This window comes from Fringilla coelebs (genome assembly GCF_963513975.1).
Source record: "Fringilla coelebs genome assembly, chromosome: 4".
Lineage (NCBI taxonomy): Eukaryota > Metazoa > Chordata > Aves > Passeriformes > Fringillidae > Fringilla > Fringilla coelebs.
Window position 1 is genome coordinate 22,385,121 of NC_140032.1, and position 18,811 is coordinate 22,403,931.

Below are 18,811 nucleotides of genomic sequence, written 5' to 3' on the forward strand. Positions count from 1 at the left end.
AGCTCCATTTAAATGTAACTCGACTTAGAGCAAATTAGCACAGAAGGATAACCAAGAAACATTATGTTGAAAGGGAAAAAACATACACCAAGTACATATGTGCAAAGATTCCCTGCTACTATGCAGATTTATTGTTTTTCAGGATCAAGCCATGTTTATATAAAGTGATTGCAGAATTATAGATCTGGTTTTACTCCTGTGTGACACAAGGAGAGTTCCTGCACTAACTTTAATGACAGACACTGTAGATCTGCTGCAAGCACAAAAAAGTCAGGGTGAAAGTTTGGGGATCATGCCTTCAGGCAATGCTCTACCATCTTCCACAGGACAAGAACCTCTGCCCAGGCAGCTTCCACACAACTAGTGTGGGGACTCAAATACAGACACTGATTTTAACATATCACTTCTAAATGAACAGTTTAAAAACCATGTCATTCAATATGAAACAGGGTCATTTTGATGTATGCTCGTAACAAACACAGAAGAACCCTAGACATTATTTTTATTTTGGTTTCCATAATGTTTTTATATTGTTTTAATTTTTTGAATTAATAAAATAAGTATTTTTAATTTGAGAAAAGCTACTAACTTATCTCCCAAATGAGTTCACCCAGAGTGCTTTCATACTGATGAAGTCTCAGATAAAGCAATAAATTAGTTTCTCTGTAGTCATTTCTTTATCCTTTCCATTTCAGCCTCACTGTACTTCATTCCCAGCATTTTATATTCACAGGTGCTAAAGCGTAGGACATTGAGCCTCAAATACAAACAGATTGAAGCTGGGCAGCAGAGGAGATTACCACTCCGAGGCATCTGTCCATTTCAGCTTTCACAGAGGTGGCAGCTACCGTGACAGGAAGCTGAGTCATGCATAAAGGCAATCCAGTGTACAGATCAAAATAGTAATATAGATCAGCAGAGGTTCTGAGCTGCACAGTGGCAGCCTGCACGGACTACCTGCTTCATATGCAACACAGCTATGCCTGCCACCAGCACAGCATCAGCCAGGCAACAAACAGGCAGGGGGAACAGCTGGAAGTGATACGCCTGGTCCCATTTCATTCAGCCTGGGTTCATGAAACAACATATTCAGTTAAAAGCTGATGTTGTCAATGCTGTCGAAGATGAAATTTCAAAAGAATTCACATTATGCAAACTCAGGTTTTCAACTTAGCAAAGATGACTGCCAAAAAGAGTCTTAAAAAAACACTGTATTATGGCTGGCATGGTAAAAGGGTAGATCAATGAGCCTCATCTTCCAAATAAGCTGTCTGAGAAAATGATGATAACACTGAGGCAGCAGCAATATGAAGTGATAGTTTCGGCATCCTTACCAGGAGCTGCTTCCACAAGCAAATTCCTACCTAAGAACTGCCTAGTAGTTTATGCCGGAGAAGCAAAGTAGATGGCCCAGCTGAGAGTTAGTCTCAGCAAAGTACATGAGACATAACTCAGCCCACACTATAAATCATTTCCTTCGTGCACTCATTAACTGTTTGCAGCTCCAAGGAGCTGCTTTTCATCTCTGTATTACAGAAATTACCTGTTCTTGACACCGGGCAGAAAAAGGCATGCCTAAGCATATTGGCTACACAAAGGGTAAGGGAAGGGCAGATAAGACCAACAGTCTTGTAGGCAGTGACATATATGAAGCCTCATTTCCTAGGGAATTGCATCTCATGACTGTCAGATTTTTAAACCGAATTATAGCAAAGCTTCAGGCTTGTCTTAAACACAACATCAGAGAATCCAGAGAGAAGATAAATATGCATGTCTACCATGACAGGTTTCAAGTGAGATTAGCCCCTTATTGGACACCGCTGAATCCTACAGGAATACATTTGGATTAAAAGTGGGATTTTTCCAGTTCCTGGCTATTCAGTTCCCAACAGTCCCACAACCCTTCTGCCCAATGCTGACATTTCCTGCATATTTTTCCTTTTTGCACATAAGCACATTCTCCCCTGCCCAGCTATGTTCACAGAATTTAGAGGAATGTTCTTTCTTTAAGAACTAATATTTCAAAATATACCCCTCTGTATATCAGCCCAAAATTTATAGGGTGCAGAACTAACAAAGCAACAGCAAGCAAACAGCACCAAATTTACTCCCTTATACTCACATGCAAATACATACGGGATGCAATTCTACATAAGCCGTATTTCTTTAAAAAATCAGGATTTTTTTTTTTTAACAAATCTGCTCATCAGTACTTAAGGAACCCATCTGGCTGTCACCTTCGTTTCTGAAGCAGAGCTGAGCAGTTTGCTTTCGCCTACTTTAATAGCATTGCCTCCGCGAAAGCCAGCTCAGGCTCCCCTGCTGCCGCCACAGCGGGCAAGTCGTCCGGCTAGGACCACGGCAGCGCAGGGGGTAACGCAAGAGAGTACAGGTCCTAAATACTGCGTTTAAAAACACAGTAAGACTGTTTCGTGTACGTTGTACTTATTGTATTGTACATCTGGAAACAGACAAATCAGCTTTGTATCAGTTACAGCGCACGAAATGTATAAATAACACCCGCGTTAAAGACTTTTGTCGCCAGCCTTTCAAACACGGACAAACACCTGCAGAGTGTTTGACAAATCCCTCTGTCGAAGTCTCCATCCTCCCCTCTAGAAGGGATTCCCACGGCCAACAGACCCACCAGTTTGTCTGCAGCCCCGCGCCCACCCCTCTCCCCTGCCCCCCAGCCCCTCCTCTCCGCCGTGCTGCCGTGTCCCTGCCTGCCTGCCCGCCCCTCCCGGGGAGGTTTCTAAACTCCGCGGCTCGCCCAGGGCCCGCTGGGGCTGGGGCCGCCGCTCCGCTCCGCGCCGCCCCGCGCCGCCGCCCTCCGGCGGGGACCGGCCCGCCGCCCCCGCCCGCCCCCGCGCTCGGCGGAGCCGCGGCCCGACCCCGCCGCCCTTCTGAATATTTCATCGGCGCTGCCCAACGGGATGCCCCGCCACTGACTGCTGCAAAGGGACCGCATCCCGCCGGCGGCACGTCTCGCTGTTTCCTGTCTCTTTCATTCTTCAAACCGCAGCTTTTCATTTATTCCGATAAATAAATAACTGATTAAAAACAAAGGAAAGAAAAAAGCAGGAAGAGCATCTCTCCTTTGTATCTGAGCAGGTGGGACTCCTGGGCAGGAGATTACGGAACGCAACACAAGAAGGGCGCTGAACTCTTCCGAGTCCAAAGGATGAGCCGGCAGCGGTTTTCCTATAAAAATCCGATCCCGGGGCTGTGACACACTCGGAGGAGCGAAGGCGCCGTCAGCCTCACGGGAGGTGTCCCCGCTTTGGACACCGCAAACCCTCGCTGGCGGAGGGGGAACCAGAGCGACTCGCCGGCCAGACCGCGCTCCGGGCGCGCAGCCTCCCGCCGCTCTCCGTGCTGGCCGCGGCCGGCCGGGCGGCGCTGGGGGTCCGGCTGCCGCCGCGCCCGGCACCGCTCCGCCGCAAACTTTTCTGCCCGCGCCCTCCTGGCCGCCGCAAGGGAGCGGCGCGGGGGCGGTCGGCGCATCGTCTCCTCGCTCCCCCCGCGCTCCGGCGCCGGGCGGCGGCCACAGCCCCAGCCGCACCGCCGCCGCGGAGGCAGGCGGCGGCCCCGGGCAGCCCGAGGGTCCGTATGGCCGCTGCCCTTCAGCCGGTGGCGAGAGCCGCTGGCGCCGCCGCGGCGCTCCGGGGGCTGCTCTGAGCCGGCGGCTCGCCCTGCGGGATGTGGCCGGCCGGGGCGGGCGGCAGGCTGCCCTGCCCGCGGGACGCGGCGCTGCGGCGGGCGGCGTTCTCCGGCAACCTCTCCGCGCTGCCGTCCCACCTGGTGCCGAGCGGCAGGAGCGTCCGCGTCTTCATCAGCGCCAACCCCGAAGGTAACCGCGGCTGCCGCGGCCGCCCCGCAGCTCCCCCTGCCGCCCGCAGCGCCCGCGCCGCTCCCCGGCCCCGCTCCGAGGGGCCGCTGCTCCCGGGCACCCCCGCTCAAGGGCCGCGGGGTGGCCGCGACCGGCTCCCGCCCCTCTCCGGCAGCGGACCGCCGGGGTGCCGGGCCGGGGGCGGACGGTGTGAGGAGCGGTGCGAGGCGGCAGCGGGGTTGTGGGGCGGGCTTTGCCGGCTGTGGGTGTACGAGCTCGGAGCGGGGTTCGGAGGCACCGGTGTACGTCGCGCCTTAAGTTTTATGTCTGTAAATGACACGCCTGAAAGGCACCGGGGCGCGGGGCATCCTCTAATTTTTGCGCTGTCGGAGCTGCTGGGCACACGGGGATCTGGAGACACGGAAACGGGCTGCCTTCTAGCGAAGGGGAGGCTTTTTAGAGGGGGATGTTTTGAAGAGCTCTCCTGGGGGGTCTAGTTAATAAGAGTTTCCGGTAGATTTCATAGCGCAATGAAAGCAGTATTAGCCGGCTGAGGCTACGGCTAAGGTGATCCTTTAATCCCGGCTATACTCTGCTTCCAGGGAAGCACGCCTTGAAACCTGCAGTTTTAGCTTAATAAAGTCGGGGTCGTATACCCAGTATCTGAATTAATTAGGCATCCTGCTGTTTAAAGCCTATTTTTAAAATTACCCTTTGATTCGAGGAATTTGCATACATTCAGGAGGTGTCATTCCCACTTGTAAGATAGGAGTTGCTGAAGCATATTCCCACTCGAAGCACGGAAATAATAAATTAAGCGTTCACACTTGTGACGTTACTTGTCTGTAAAAAAAATGAGCCTGCTGTATTCACAATTATCTTTCACACCACCACCCACCACCTTCCCCCCAACACTTATAATTCAACAATACTGTCACCTTTTATGCAAACATCAGAGATCTGAAAATCATGCCTGAAACGACAAAATAGTTTGAACTTTGAAGTGAAAATTGTCTTGGCACAAATACTTACAGGAGTATGAGAAATAGTGCTCACAAGCAAAAAAACTGGGCATAGTGCTGGCTTTGAAGAACTCCCACACCTCCAGCACTTCTTACTTGCTTTGAACACAAGGAAACTCTCTGGTCTCGTATTCAACGTCCCTGTTTGTTTAAAAAGATGACCTTCTTTAAGGAGGGCATGAAAATGTAGGCAGTTTATTGCTGCAATCCAAGCGAAGAGATATAAAAATAGTGATAATAGAAAAAAAATCTATTTGGCTCTGAAAGCAAATTACTGTAGATTTTTAAAAAAACTGAAACTCTGAAAGAAAATTACTGTGGATCATTAGAAATGGATTTCTGCCAGCATTGCCTTAACTGGGAAGCTGCAGATGCCTCTGCATTTGATGTGAATGGCATTTAGGGTAGCTTGATATGTTAGCTAGTTATTTGCTAAAATAGAAAACCCACTAAACTCATTCTGAAAGTTAAAATTTAAAGCCATATATATCCATTTCCAGGATTTTACCGTGGAATTGTAATTCGAAAAAGTGTGTAGGGGAGAGCTCTGGTAATCAGTCTTTATAAACATACTTCAGTATGTTTACAAACATACTTCAGTATGACTGAGATATGCAACTAAGAAAGTGGTTATTTGAAAAATTTCTTAACTAGAAGTCCCTGAAAAGAACAACTGGAGACAGTGAGCATGGGTAGTAGGAGCAAGATTGCTTCATTTTGCAGTTTTGTTTTCTAGAGGAAATCTTGTAGATAAATGAAACTGTAATTTCCCCTACTAGTTAGCAGCATTGTCTTGCTCAAGTTGTTGATACCAATTCATCCATCTTCACATCCTGAAAATGACCAGATCTTTAGAAACATGGAAGTTGTTCTATTATTTGAATACAAATAAATCTGTTTTCACATTTCAGTAGACATAAGCAATCAGAAATATTTTGAAAATGCATTTCAATAGGCATTTTGACTAAGAGAGGCTGAAGATTTTTATTGGTTTTGGTTTTCTCAAGATATTTTCATTACTTCAAAGTGATAAGAAAAGTAAGCCATTTTTGCCTGATTGTAATGGGTGTTTTACTGTTCCATGTAGCAATCTGTGCACTGTTAACAGCAAGTCAATTAATGACAGTTTCTTTGCTACTCAGTAGTGCCTGTGTAGATGCCTGCCATGAACATACAGTTCATGTGAAAAACAACAGTTATCAACTCCCATATATGGTACCTTTACATGGAACTGTGGTATCAGCCCTATATAGGTTCAGAACAGTCCAATGATTCTTGTCACTACTTCAAACAGAAAATCATTTGTGTTGCAAAGTTGGATGTTTCGAGAAGTTATGTGGTGGTGTAAGGAAATATTACGAGCTCTCATGAAAACTGGTGCCTAAAATGGAGTTAGGAATTTGTCTTGAAAAGGAAATCCAGTGAATTGAAACAAGCAGTCAAAACTCTGAACACTTTAAATCCTATTGGTTCTTCTGAAAGTAGGAAAATCAGCTCTTTGCTAGTTTGACTTAAAAGTCTTGTTATTGTTTCAGTTAATTAAGACATGGATAATTTTTTTTTTTTGCTCTGATCACTTGGAGTTTTAGTTGTGAAGATGCCTTAATAATCAGTAGAAACAAATGAATGCACTGACAAGGGATGTGTATAAAGCCAAATCTTACAACAGGTGGTTCCACTGCAGACAGGATGGTAATACCTTTATATAGAACCTGAGTGTGTCCTGACACAGGTGGTGTTAGCCAGCCCAATCTCAAAGTGTAAACAGGGGTGTACCTAGCACTTCACACGACAAGGATGCTCCCCTTCCCAGCCACTCTTTCAGCTACATACTGCACTCCTTTGAGCAGCACCCTTGCATACTTCCTAAGTTCCAGCACTGGCTTGCTGTTACTGGATTTTGATGGGTAATAGTTTTTAGCCATTTTTAGCGTATTAATACCCTATGTTGTGCAAACAACCAACTTTGATGATATCATGAACAAGCTTTGTTTTAACAGCCCTGTTTAATTCCTCATGGTTTCTGTGTCGCCAGTACCCATTTTTTAAAACCATTAAACCAATTACTGGTTTTGACATGACTGACAGTCTTAAGTATGAAGTCCTATGTACACATGCAGAAATATAAAATGAAGATCTCATTCTATTATAAGACACTACTGATATTACCACCACTTTAATGATTCCATTGTACAAGCACAGTATAAAACTAACCTGTACAGTTGGAACTTCACCAGCTTCCCCATGAATTGCCAGAGTGAGGTTTCCTTGTCTTATACTATTGAATGACTTTGAGTTTTCTTGATTTACTATTCAGTTTTTCACCTTAGTTCATTTCCATTGTCATGCATCATCCAGAACATTGTATTAATTTGAAAAACACTCTGTTGTCATGAAGTGTAAGTGTTCAATGCCAAATTTGCTCATATTTCATGATACGAAAAGCAAAATTGCCACCAGCAGATAGTTTTGTTAACTAGAGAAGAATTAAATAATGACTGCAGAAACAGGTCTTACCAGTGCTTTCATTTGGACCTGGTGTTGTTGGCTGCTTTGCAGGAATTACATGTATTTTTATCTATGTTATGTGTGAAAGAAAAAAAAAGTCATGTGAATTTGTAGTTTAGAACATGATGATAGGTGAAACAGATGAAGAATTATAATTGCTTTATTTACAAAGTTTTTGCCATATGTGATAAGAGAAAGGCATAATCTCACATTCTTAGCATGTTCAAGGTCTGTTGTATTATTTTTACCTGAAATATTATTTTCCTTAAGGAAAATATAATTGTGGAAATGTTAAAGTGGAAAAATATTCAAAAGCCAGAATAATGCTTAGTTAATGATGGTCCGTGGTGACCAGTCCCAAAATACCATATGGTGTCCCTACTTGGATATGTTACATGAAGATCTTTTTATAAAGACAATTTTATATAATCTGAGTGGAATTTATTCCTTAGCTAAAGAAAACCACAGATGTTCAAGTGTATGAAATTGCAAAGGAGGTGTTGCGGAGATGTGGAGACAAATAACTCCAGGACTTTTTTTGTGCTAAGTGTTACTTCTGGTTACCTAATTTTGTACCTATTTATGGTTTTGTGTGACGCGCATCACTGCAGTGTTTAAGAGCCAAAAACCAAGCTACCACTTGGGGTGGGGGAAAGGAGTTCAGTCATTTTAAAGAATCTCAGAGTCTGGGGGAGAAAAAATCATTAAAGTACCCAGGTTTGGTGTAAACCTTGACTTGAAATATGTCTTATTTCAGGAGGTCCAGAGGTTAGAGATACCAACAGTTTATTAAGTTGGAAAGCAACCTGCCATTTCCAGTACATCTGCTCCTGTGTATAATTGTCTCTTTTCTCTTGTGCTATGAAACAACTCCATTGTCGGGGTGATTGAGCAAAAAGCAAGATCTGACTTTCCTTGAGACTGTATGACTAAGTTTTATGTAGGCTTAAACTTTTTTTACAAGGCAGAACCAGCCAGTACAAGATGTTTTTTTGCTAAGTAGATCCTCCAGCCTTTGTTGCCATTATTCTGAAACACAGAGAAACTTGAAAAAACTGTAATAATCTGACAATCTGTATGAAAAGAACTGCTCTTCATGTTCTCCTCTTCTTCATGTGGGTTGTCTACTTATGTAGCCTGTGGATTGGGCTAAGGACTTCCTCCAAATGTACCAAATATGCAAATGGAAGCTCTGAGAATTTTTGTTTAATTTTCCACAAAATTTTAATTCATGTACTCAAAAGGTAGGATGTGCATTTGGCAACAGTACTATAAGCAACAGTACTATAATCAAGAGGTGTTGGTTTGGGGTATTGTAGTAAAAGAGCAAGCTATGTAATTTGTTGGGTTTGTGGCTGCTTCTTGCTATTTAGAAATAAGCAAAGTTACCTGAAACTCCTGGTCGTCAGTCACCTTCCTGGTAGCAACACCTGGAGTTATCAGCTTCAAATGAATTAGGTATTTGTATTATCTACTTAAAATTTTTGACCACTTGTCCATTATTTTTAATATTAAAAATATTAAAATTGTAATTTTATGTATCTACAGTTGCCTGTACACACATATGCACCCATATACATAAATTATGTAAAATACTCTAAACTGTATAGCATGGTATAAATGGATGTGTGACACTCTAGTCACACTGTCATAGACTATATTCAAACTTGCTGGTAGTGCTCAGTTCCCTTGTGAGAACTGAGTATGTTCAAAGGGTATCACTCAAGGTTGTATTTCTAGCAATACTGAAGAGCTGCCTGGAGTCTGTTGAATGCTGTTGTAAAAGTAAAGACTTTGCAGAGGAGGATGACTGCTTTTCATAGCATTGAAGAAATAATATTAAAACAAAGCAGAACCTACCTACAATTTCTTTTTTTTCTTTCTAACTTGGCAAATATTGCTTTATTTCTTCAGATGTATTTGCATGCTAGACCATGCCTCGTTCTTAGGGGCAGTGGCATTCTTTCAGTGATGAAGGGGAGCTTCTGGACCCTTGACACAGTTTCTAAGTACAGTGAGGAACAATGAAATAGGTGTGCAAATGCCATGTGATATTAATTTCTCAAATAATGTATTAGATGATGAACAGTAGTGGTGTTGAATGGGGTCCTTATTGTGAATTGTTCCCTCAGCAAGGTATGAGACCTTTAAATGAGAGGCAGCACCCAGCAGGCAGCGTCCCAGAGCCTTCCCCAGTCAAGAGAGGGCAGCTTCTTTTCTGCCTGCCTGCTCAAGGGCGCTGGGATGACCTCTCAGCTGAGCAACAGAAGAGGATTTCCAAGGCTGTGCTTCAGGAGGCCACATGTATTCTGTGGTGGGATTTGTGTAATCACATAAGAGCAGCGTAGTACAAAGGTACATAACTGCATAACTTGGCATCCTGTCTCTAAGCTTATGCAGCAAAATAATTCCTCTTAAGAAACTTGCATACAATGACTGTGTGGGCATGTGTCCACAGATTTGTGAACATGCAAGAGAAAATCCTCCATTAGACTTTAAGTTTTATTTGGACTATTTTAAAATATATGTCACATAAGAAAACTTCAAGGAGTTACTAAGCTTCTAATTCAAGATATGAGGGCAGTGCCCAAGTGGTAATTTTTTCATCTAAAGCAAATGAATTTTCTTTGAATTTAGCAGCTGAAAGAGTATTTTGTGTGCATCCTTTCAGGCTGCAGTAATAATACATTAGTAGTATCTACCTACAGTAATTTAAGGTTTTAATATATTGAAGGTGGTAGATATAAATAGAATATCATAAATAGTCATGTGCATGGATTACAAAGAAATCTGGCAGATTTTAATATAGGCAGCACTGTTCAAGAAAACTGCTTTAGCCCCTTACTGGAATTTTAATTAAAGAAGGATAATAATAGATAGAATTAGAGAACACAATTTAATAATGGTTCGTGTCAGTGCTCCTCTAAAATAAAGCCTGACACTGCTCTTATTAATATGGGGTTTGCATCAGAGAGAAGTTTTTACTTAAAAAGTCTGTAGTCAGAAGGGGAGTAGGGCCAAATCACAGGTAGCTGAACACAAGCAGTGTAGCAGAGTAAACAGTAAGAAGGCTCAAATCAGTGCAGCCTGCCATGTGCATGGTGCTGTGCTGGGTAAGGAGGACATGTACCAAATGCAACTTTTGCAAGCCCCCTCACCACCATCATAATTAACTGGCTCCATCTATCTTTGACCTGGCCTTTAGCTCCCTCTATCACCACCTGTTACAGCTCTCTCTTGGAAATGGGGCACTGGGCTGGACAGATCTTAGGCCTGAGCAGCTACTGTTGTTCTTGTGCAGAATAGAGAAAAAAGTCACCTTGAGAGACTAGATTTATCAGAGTGTTCAAAATACTTCTGGAAAGACTAGAAAATGGCAGGATTTCCACACTGAACCTAATCCACAGTCATGCTGTTGTATGTATCAATCACTGGGACTGATCAAATAGCTAAACAGCTCAGATTTCAAACTGTCAGAGCCTGTAAAATACTCTTGTTCAGCCTGCTCCTAGCATTTCCTGGGGTAGCAGAGCTGCATTCTTTAGTATAGTAACACTCCTGTGTGGTAGGATTAAACCCTTGAAAATATTTATTAATAGAGCCCATTTCACCCTCCTAGCAACTGAGTACTTTCACAGTCTCATCTAGGCTTTATGAATATCCAAACTGAAACAGGTGTTGAGATAGTTATTGTACTATATGTATGATACATAGCAATGTTATTTGTGAAATTCTTATTTATTCTCTAACTAGCAGGGTTTTACGAAACATTAAGATGAAAGGAGAATTAATGGCTAAGAGCCCTGTCTGGGCAGCTTTACTTTTGAAGTTTAAGTTTAAAATATTAGATTAAAATTACTTTTAAATGATTGAGAACCAATGAGTAACCATTGTGGGTTAAATATTTTTAGATGAGAAGAGTTATCCATACTTGAAGAGATATGCAAATCAGCTGTTACATATAAGATTAATGAGAAGCAAATGCAGTAAGATCAGGCTTAGTGAGTTGGACCAGAGGAACCCAATACTCCTCTCTGACCCTGGCAATTTCAGCTGTATGATGAAAGAATAATAAATCACAACAGGGACAAAATGATGAGGGTGAAGTCTTTGTGCTTAATAACCTGTGAGGCCCTTTGCTTCCATTAATTTGTCAATAGTCTTGGTAGTTGTGACAACCTTTACAAATCTTGAGATGGATTATTGCCTAGTAAAATGCCTAGTCCTGCTAACTTTATTGGGAATTTTTTTATGAACAAGACCGTGCTCATTCACCCAAAGAAGAGATCTCAAAAAACAAATGTGAGAGTATCTGTGGAGAAGGGGTACCTAGAAGCAGATCTCCCTTACAGAGTAACTTTATCCAAAACCATCATTGCAGTGATCCATTTTTGTGTATATGTATATAGAAAGAGAGGTTAGCTGTGGAGACCTAGGTATCCAAATGTCCTTATTCCTACAGAGTTACTACAATGGAGCCATAATAAGAAATAAATAAGGAAATGACAGCATTCAACAATCTAAGGAGCATAAGGTATGAAGTTGGATCTAAAGGAATGCAGCACTCTAAGGGTTACCTTATTATTGAGAACTTTCCACACCTAATTATGCCAACATGACACATCTAGAGGATCTTGCTTTATTGTCAAGTGATCAAGTGATTTTTTGAAATTCAGGAGGTTGTGGTTTTTTTCCCCATACCTACTGCTGTGTAATAAAGTCCCCACAAATTCTATAAAAGGAGATCAAAAGAAAAATATTTTCTTCCTAGATAATAGTCCTGGTGGCTAGATTCACAACCTGTATTGTTCTGGCGAGACAAAGTAGTAAGTTCTGAAGAAAATTTCTATTTTTCACTCTATAATATTTCTGATAGCTCAGATATCAGTGAGCAGTAAGAGTTGATCTTTTTAGGAGTGGTTGCTAGAAAATACTAGGAAAATTATAGGATCATATTATTTGATAATGGTCTTGTTTTATCTATATATGTATTGTATTACATTTAAAAGTAATGAAGAATTATACAGTGCTCTTGAAACAAGTTATTGAAGCATTTCTGTTTGTCTGATCCCTAATTTGGTACATCAAAACTCTAGCAAAATTTGGGTCATGATTTATGTTGAAATGCAAGTCATTTCTGACGTGGGATTGTAAAGAACTGAGCCACCTGTGGTGGGCAGGGTTGGTGCCATTGAGTTCCATGACATGGCACCCAAAGCAGGCATGTGTGGCTGTAAGAGAGATATTTCATTAGTCATTTTTTGTTGTGCAAATCACAGACTACAGGGGCTGCAAGGGACCTCTCGAGCCTTTCAGATCTGTCCTCCTGTCCGAGGCTGGAGCAAACTTACCTGTGCCATTCCTGGCAGATTCCATGAGCTGCCTCCAAACCAGTTAAGAAAATACAGAGGAAAGCAGACTTTACAGCATACTGCAGTGGTGTGTCTTCAATAGCATTGTGGTCATCCTTACAAGCGGCATACAGACACAAAATAACCTCAGTAGTCAATAAAATTACCAAAAGTTTAAAAATTATTGAAAACTTCCTTGCTTAGAATGAGTTTCAATAACTTTCAGTAACTGCTGTATGTAATTACTCACAAATTTCTCAAATCTGGTTTCTTCCTCCTCATCCTTTTACCGTGTCAGGAACTCAATCTGAGCATGTGTACAAAAGATAGATAGTACAAATCAATAAACTCCTGTCAGGATAACTTTATCATGGATGTATGTCCTGCAGTGGTCTGCTTGTTTCAGGTAAAGCTTTTTTGGAAATGAGGCATTTATGAAGTGTCTGTAATGTTACTGCTCGTGTTACAGCTTTTGCTTTGGTGGTTTATTTATGAATGGGAGACTCATTTACAGGATTTCTCTTATTTACATGGTGATTTGTTGGTCTAATTTGTTTAATGTCAGTTAATGTGTTAAGAATACTTTTGAAAAGAGAACAGAACACATGTAGAAAATACAGTTCATCCTTTATTCCTCCCTTCTTTTTTTTTAGGAAACAGATATTAAAATGCAAATAATCTCTTTACACTCTACATGTTTTAATTAAAAATATTCTATTTTACACTTTCTATAATCAGCCATGTATAATATTATATAATTCTATTGAGCAATTCCACTGCTGGTATATTGTTCCAATGTTAATGCCACAGTCAGTTCCTCACAGTCATTATGTAAATTCAAAATAGTTTCAAATAAAATCTCCAGTTATAGATTCAGTTGCCTTTAACTGTATGTAGGTGTGGCAGATAAAAGATGTATTTTTCTCTGTTCTGTGGCCAAGGGACAAATACCTTTGCAGACACTGAGAAAGACTGATACTGTCTGGCAGTGCAAGAAATGGAAATAAAGTCAAGTCCACCCTTTTAGCCAGGTTCTACACTGCCACTGAGACCATAGCAGCACAGAAGGTCTTTATCCTCCTTTAAAGGTATTTATAACTCATTGGGTATTATAATCAGGAAAATAAGAGTAAAGAGGTGGGGAGGATGGTTAAAGCAATTCGAAAGTGCCAATCTGGGAAACATTCTGTAGTTCAGTCACCAGTTAATGAAATTGGGATGCCATTTGGAAGTTTTCTTTAATTATTTTCTATATCATACTTGTATAAGGTGTTTGTGAGAAATTAGACTTACTTGTTTCAACTACATCTGCTTCTCGAAGTGACTAGAACTTGTGTTGTCCTTTTTCAGTTACTTACTCCTCAAGATTGTTCAACTGCAAATTTACTGTTACCTTTACATGTAGTCATCAAAATGTGATTAGCAAGCAGAAGAAATTAATAAAATCTAGAGCAAGAAAGCAATAGCTAGGAAAATCAAATCATCTGAAGAATAATTGACTGATAAAAACAGGTACATTTTAGAATTTATTAAAAATAGCCTTTTCAACTGGATTATATAATCTTCACTAAAAATAATGCTTAGATGAATCATTAGAATTGGAAGGGTAAGGAGAACAAGGTCTGATAAATCACTCTTCCTTTACATGTCAGTCACTGTTTGCCTCTCAGACATTACATAATCCATCAAAACGAGCCAGCTTTGTAAATTATTTGGCCACGTTCAATGAGTTTCAGTGCAAGCCCTACTTAGAATTCTCCTTTTAAGAACTGTTGTACCACAGGGCCTGTAAGTGGGTGTTAATACCCAGGTTGAAATTGTCTGTCAGTAAGTGAAGTAGTCCTTAAAAATCAGTTGAGATCCACTTCTTCAGGCAAGCCATAGTTGAGTATCTGGCATACCTCCCTCACTTAGTCCCTTTGTCCTGGGCTTAATGCCCTCTTGCAGCTGCTCCCCTTTGCTGGGGTTGTCATTTCATTTATTCATCTTTGACAACAGTTTCTACAACCACCACGAGCTGTTCTGACTGCTCAGTGATGTTATTTAATCCTCTCCATTTAGCATCAAGAAAAAAATCCATTGCAAAGAAAACTCCTACTGTAGTGATGCAAACTTACTGCACTGATAGCAAGCAGCAACTTTTATTCTTATGTGGGTGCTTCTGCACACCCAGAAGTGTCAGGTTCGGGACTTTTTCATCTTCTGGCATAAAAGCCTTCACATCTTTCACTTGAAGCCCACACATTTCTCAGTCGTGCTTTTCCAGTTGGCCCAACAGACCTCACCAGTTTTTTAGTCACCCAAATTGTGGCTGTGTTACACCAAATTTAAGGAAGAATGCAAGCTGGATTGGAACTCCATGACTAGTGCACTTAAAGCAGAAAATTTAGATAAAGGAAGGGCAACTTTACTCAGGAGCCAACAGTGCTTGCAGAGCTCTTCCATTGTTTTGCAGTACTGGCAGATGAAAAGGCAGGAGTTTTTATTGGAATTTCTTCAGAATGAGGTGTATGTGAAGGTCCTGTACCAGGCTGTTCTGTGAAATAAGTGTGTGATTTTATGAGACTGGCTTTCTTGTGGTTTTTGGGGCTCTGCTGTGCTTTATGCTTTCTCAAAGCCTACAACATACTACTTCATTCTCTTCCAGCACTTGAACCTGCAGTTAGGATGAAGAATGTCTCTGACATCCTTTTGCTTTATTGACTGCCACAGCCTCATTACCTTAAGTGCCATAGTAACACACCCTGATGGTTTTCTCTTTGGTCTAGTGAGGTGAGAAAAAAAGTAGCAAAGTTATTGCAGTGCACATAACTTAATTGTTAAAAGCATTTTCTGGTGTTGTAAGCCTTTTTTCTGCTTTCTGGGAAATTCCATAATTTTTTAAAGTGTGAGTTGACACCTCTCAATGAATCATGGGATGAATCATGAAGTTATGGGATTTTTGCCCATAACTTTTGTCCTACACTCGTCTCTATTTCTGTCATGTGTTATTCATTTTTCCACAACTCATTCAGAACTCCTCCTCTAGATTTCACAAGAATTTTTTCTTTCTCATTAATTTTGATCATAGTAGCAAATTCTTGTCCTAACAGGCCTTGTTGTTTTCCAGTGCTTATTTTTCATAACCTTTGGGGAGCTGAAGAGATAATTTTCAGACTTAATTTTGATGTTTCTAAATGTGCTGCGTCTTCAGTTTCTCCTGTCACATCATTTAATTGTACCACACTAATGGTTTGCAAAGTGTCATGTTTGCAGGAGCTTTACCTGACTTGCTTTATTAAGTGAAAGAATTAGACTTTTCTGAATTCTTCCACTGGTGCAGTTTGCAGAGTGCAAGAAGCTCTCCCCTGCAGCGATGCTGCCTGCAGCCCGCGGTGTGGCTGGAGCTCCTGCAGGTTGTGGCATTCCCGAGTGTGCCAGGGGACACCAGGACACCTCTGCACCCAGCAGTGCTCTAGGGACGATGAGCAGGTCTGCACATCTGCACCTGTGCAGGGCTGGGGAAGGATTCCAGGTCAACCTAGCTCTTCTTGTTATATTTAGGAACATCTCTCTATAAGGGTGCTCTGTTCCCAAGGGGTAATGTGAGGTTTAGTTAATTAGGACACGTTGTGAGATAAAATTCTGCTTCAGAGTCTTCATCCATGTCATCACCACTAGAGTGACACGAGAGTATGTACTGTTTATTTGCTGGTTGATTGATTTATTTATGGATTGAGAGGTTTCATGCAGACTGTGGAAGTCAGTAAGGTATCAAAAGATACAAGCTTTCAATACATGCCAAATGTAGAACTTCCTTTAAAATCTGCTGAGATTAGCAGATCTTTCCACTAACTTCACCAACTTTTGCATCCAAATTCCAAATTTGTTCCATGTAAGCATGCTGCACACAAAATAGAGCTGTCAGAAACCAACATCTGTTTCAAATTGGGAAGACAATCATGTGAAGACTGAAAATTTGAATCTTGATACTTGGATATAGGAACCACATTTTCCCTTCTGTAATATCAGTTTAATACTGATGTTTCCCCTAAATTCTGTATTTTAACACGGGTCTGGACCCCTCTGATTTTACTAGCCAACCTTTTTTTTTTTCCAGTTGTTTGGGTGTTACTGTCAAACCAATAGGTGGCACTAGTTAAGCATAGTAGCAGTCAAGATGCAGGGTATTTTATAAAATGACACGGTGAAATCTGGCCATTATAACTTTGAAAGCATAATTTAAAAAATACATGTTGCATATGCTCACTTATTGTATATGTGTTTTTTATACTTGTCTTCTTACTGAACTGACAACATGGAACATTTCAGAGAAAACTATGCCTCATTTTAAATGAGGTATTGTTTGATTTGGGGCTAAGAAAGAAAAGGTAATTGCTGCAACTAGAAGTTTTAGGCTTATAATTACACCCTACATTTTGAATCCTGCCTAGCTAGGTCTTTTGTTTTGAAAGTGTGTTTGTTTGAGTGTTCTGGTGTAGATCACAAATTTGTAATCACATCCTGTCATTTCTTCCTGCTTGAGAGACACATTTCAGAATTACTTACCATCTTAATGTTATTTTTCGTTATTTCTTCTGACTTTCATGACAAGCGGACATTCCTTTGGGCTGAAATGCTTAGTCCAGTCTTGTATTTATGTTTTTTAAGAACTGAGAAGGTTGAGTCACACAGACTTTGTGCACTTTGGCCAGAGCTCCTGAGAGAGCTCTGACCATCAGGTGGAGTGAGGACACACACTCTGTTACATCACAGTAATGTTGCAGTGGTTTGCTAATCAGGATTTATTTGGATGGTTAGTTATTTCTGGGGTTTAGTTGAATTAATGAGTGTTCTTACTTGCCTTCCAGAGAGCCACTAGAGACCTCAAGGTTGCCGTTGTTGTTTGGGGGAGAGACGTTGGGAGAGTTGACTCAGATCAGTCTGTTCTGATTCCTGGTCTACCTAATCTTGGGAAGCTTTGGATGCCTATTCTAATGCTCTCTCCTCACAGAAAATCCAAGGGGAAAAAATGACATCAGTGTCTATGGAGTTGATTTTCTAGGAAGGCAAGGGTAGTAGGGAACTCAAGTCTTTTTTTCCCCTCTCTTATCTGCTACGTGATTCAAACTCACTGCTTGCAGAATACTCTGAGATGAAAGGCACTGTAGAAATAAAAATTACATATTATTATGGTATTGTTTTCAGAGACAAGTTTTCCATAATATTTAGGGACATGTTACCTCCTAGTATTTGAAGTTTGTAGTAGCCCGGGTAATAACCAGTGCTGTTGTGCATTATCAGTGAAAAGGGCAGTTTAAAAGGAATAATTCAGTTGAACAGTCATATGAGTCAAGAACATACTAGCATTAAGAGGCTTGGCAGCCACTTCTTACTTGGCACTGCTGCTAAGTAATTTTTAACCTTAGATAATTAAAGTGCAGATATTCTCACTGCAGTTAACAGACAACGGTTATAAAATACCCACATTTTTTAATATTGCAATGCATTAAAAAAAATCCTACAGTAGGAGTCTGTTCTACCCTTCTATCTAATCTAAGCATTTAGAAAACTTAGAGAAAGCAAATTGCTGGGTGTCTTAGTGGACATGCATTCAGGACTAAATCAGGAGTTCACTGCTCATCCAGGGCTTCCTCAGTTGCACAAGAGATTCCAACATTATGTGGTAATAAGGTGTGAATTGGGCAGGAGACTTTGGCAGCAGAGCAGTGGGCCGAAAGACATGAGGTGAAAACCTCCAGCAAGTGTCTGCCCTGACCCACGGCAAAGCACGAGGTCACCAAGAATGGAGGAGGTGATACAGAAATTGTTTCTTCTGCATGTACTGGGAGGAGCTGCTCTTTCTTGGGTGACTGCCTGGAGATGACACCTGTAGACAGCTCTGTGACCCCATATGACATTTGTTTCTGTGGTGCCTTGAACAGCTGTAAGAGCAGCTTTTTTCTCTTTTATTTACTTCTTTTTTTTAATTATTATTTTTTTTCCTGCCAGGGTTCTTCCAGGTTCAGCTGCCTGCCTCAACTTGTTATGTCAGTCAGCAGTTTTCCTGCTGGCTCTCTCAAGCTGGGTATTGCAATGTTGCCCTGTCAGTCAGAGTG

The 18,811-nt window shown here is 41.4% G+C and overlaps 1 protein-coding gene across 1 annotated transcript in view; it reads left to right on the forward strand.

The window, feature by feature from the left end:
* Positions 1 to 3,702: 3,702 nt before the first annotated feature.
* The window catches only part of NWD2 (NACHT and WD repeat domain containing 2), a gene marked incomplete at both ends in the record, with an annotated part of 48,995 nt that continues 33,886 nt past the window's right edge, over positions 3,703 to 18,811 (forward strand). Inside the window, one exon of the mRNA XM_084204603.1 lies at positions 3,703 to 3,853. Coding sequence (XP_084060729.1) covers positions 3,703 to 3,853 — 151 coding nt within the window. The remainder of the gene's footprint in view (positions 3,854 to 18,811) is intronic.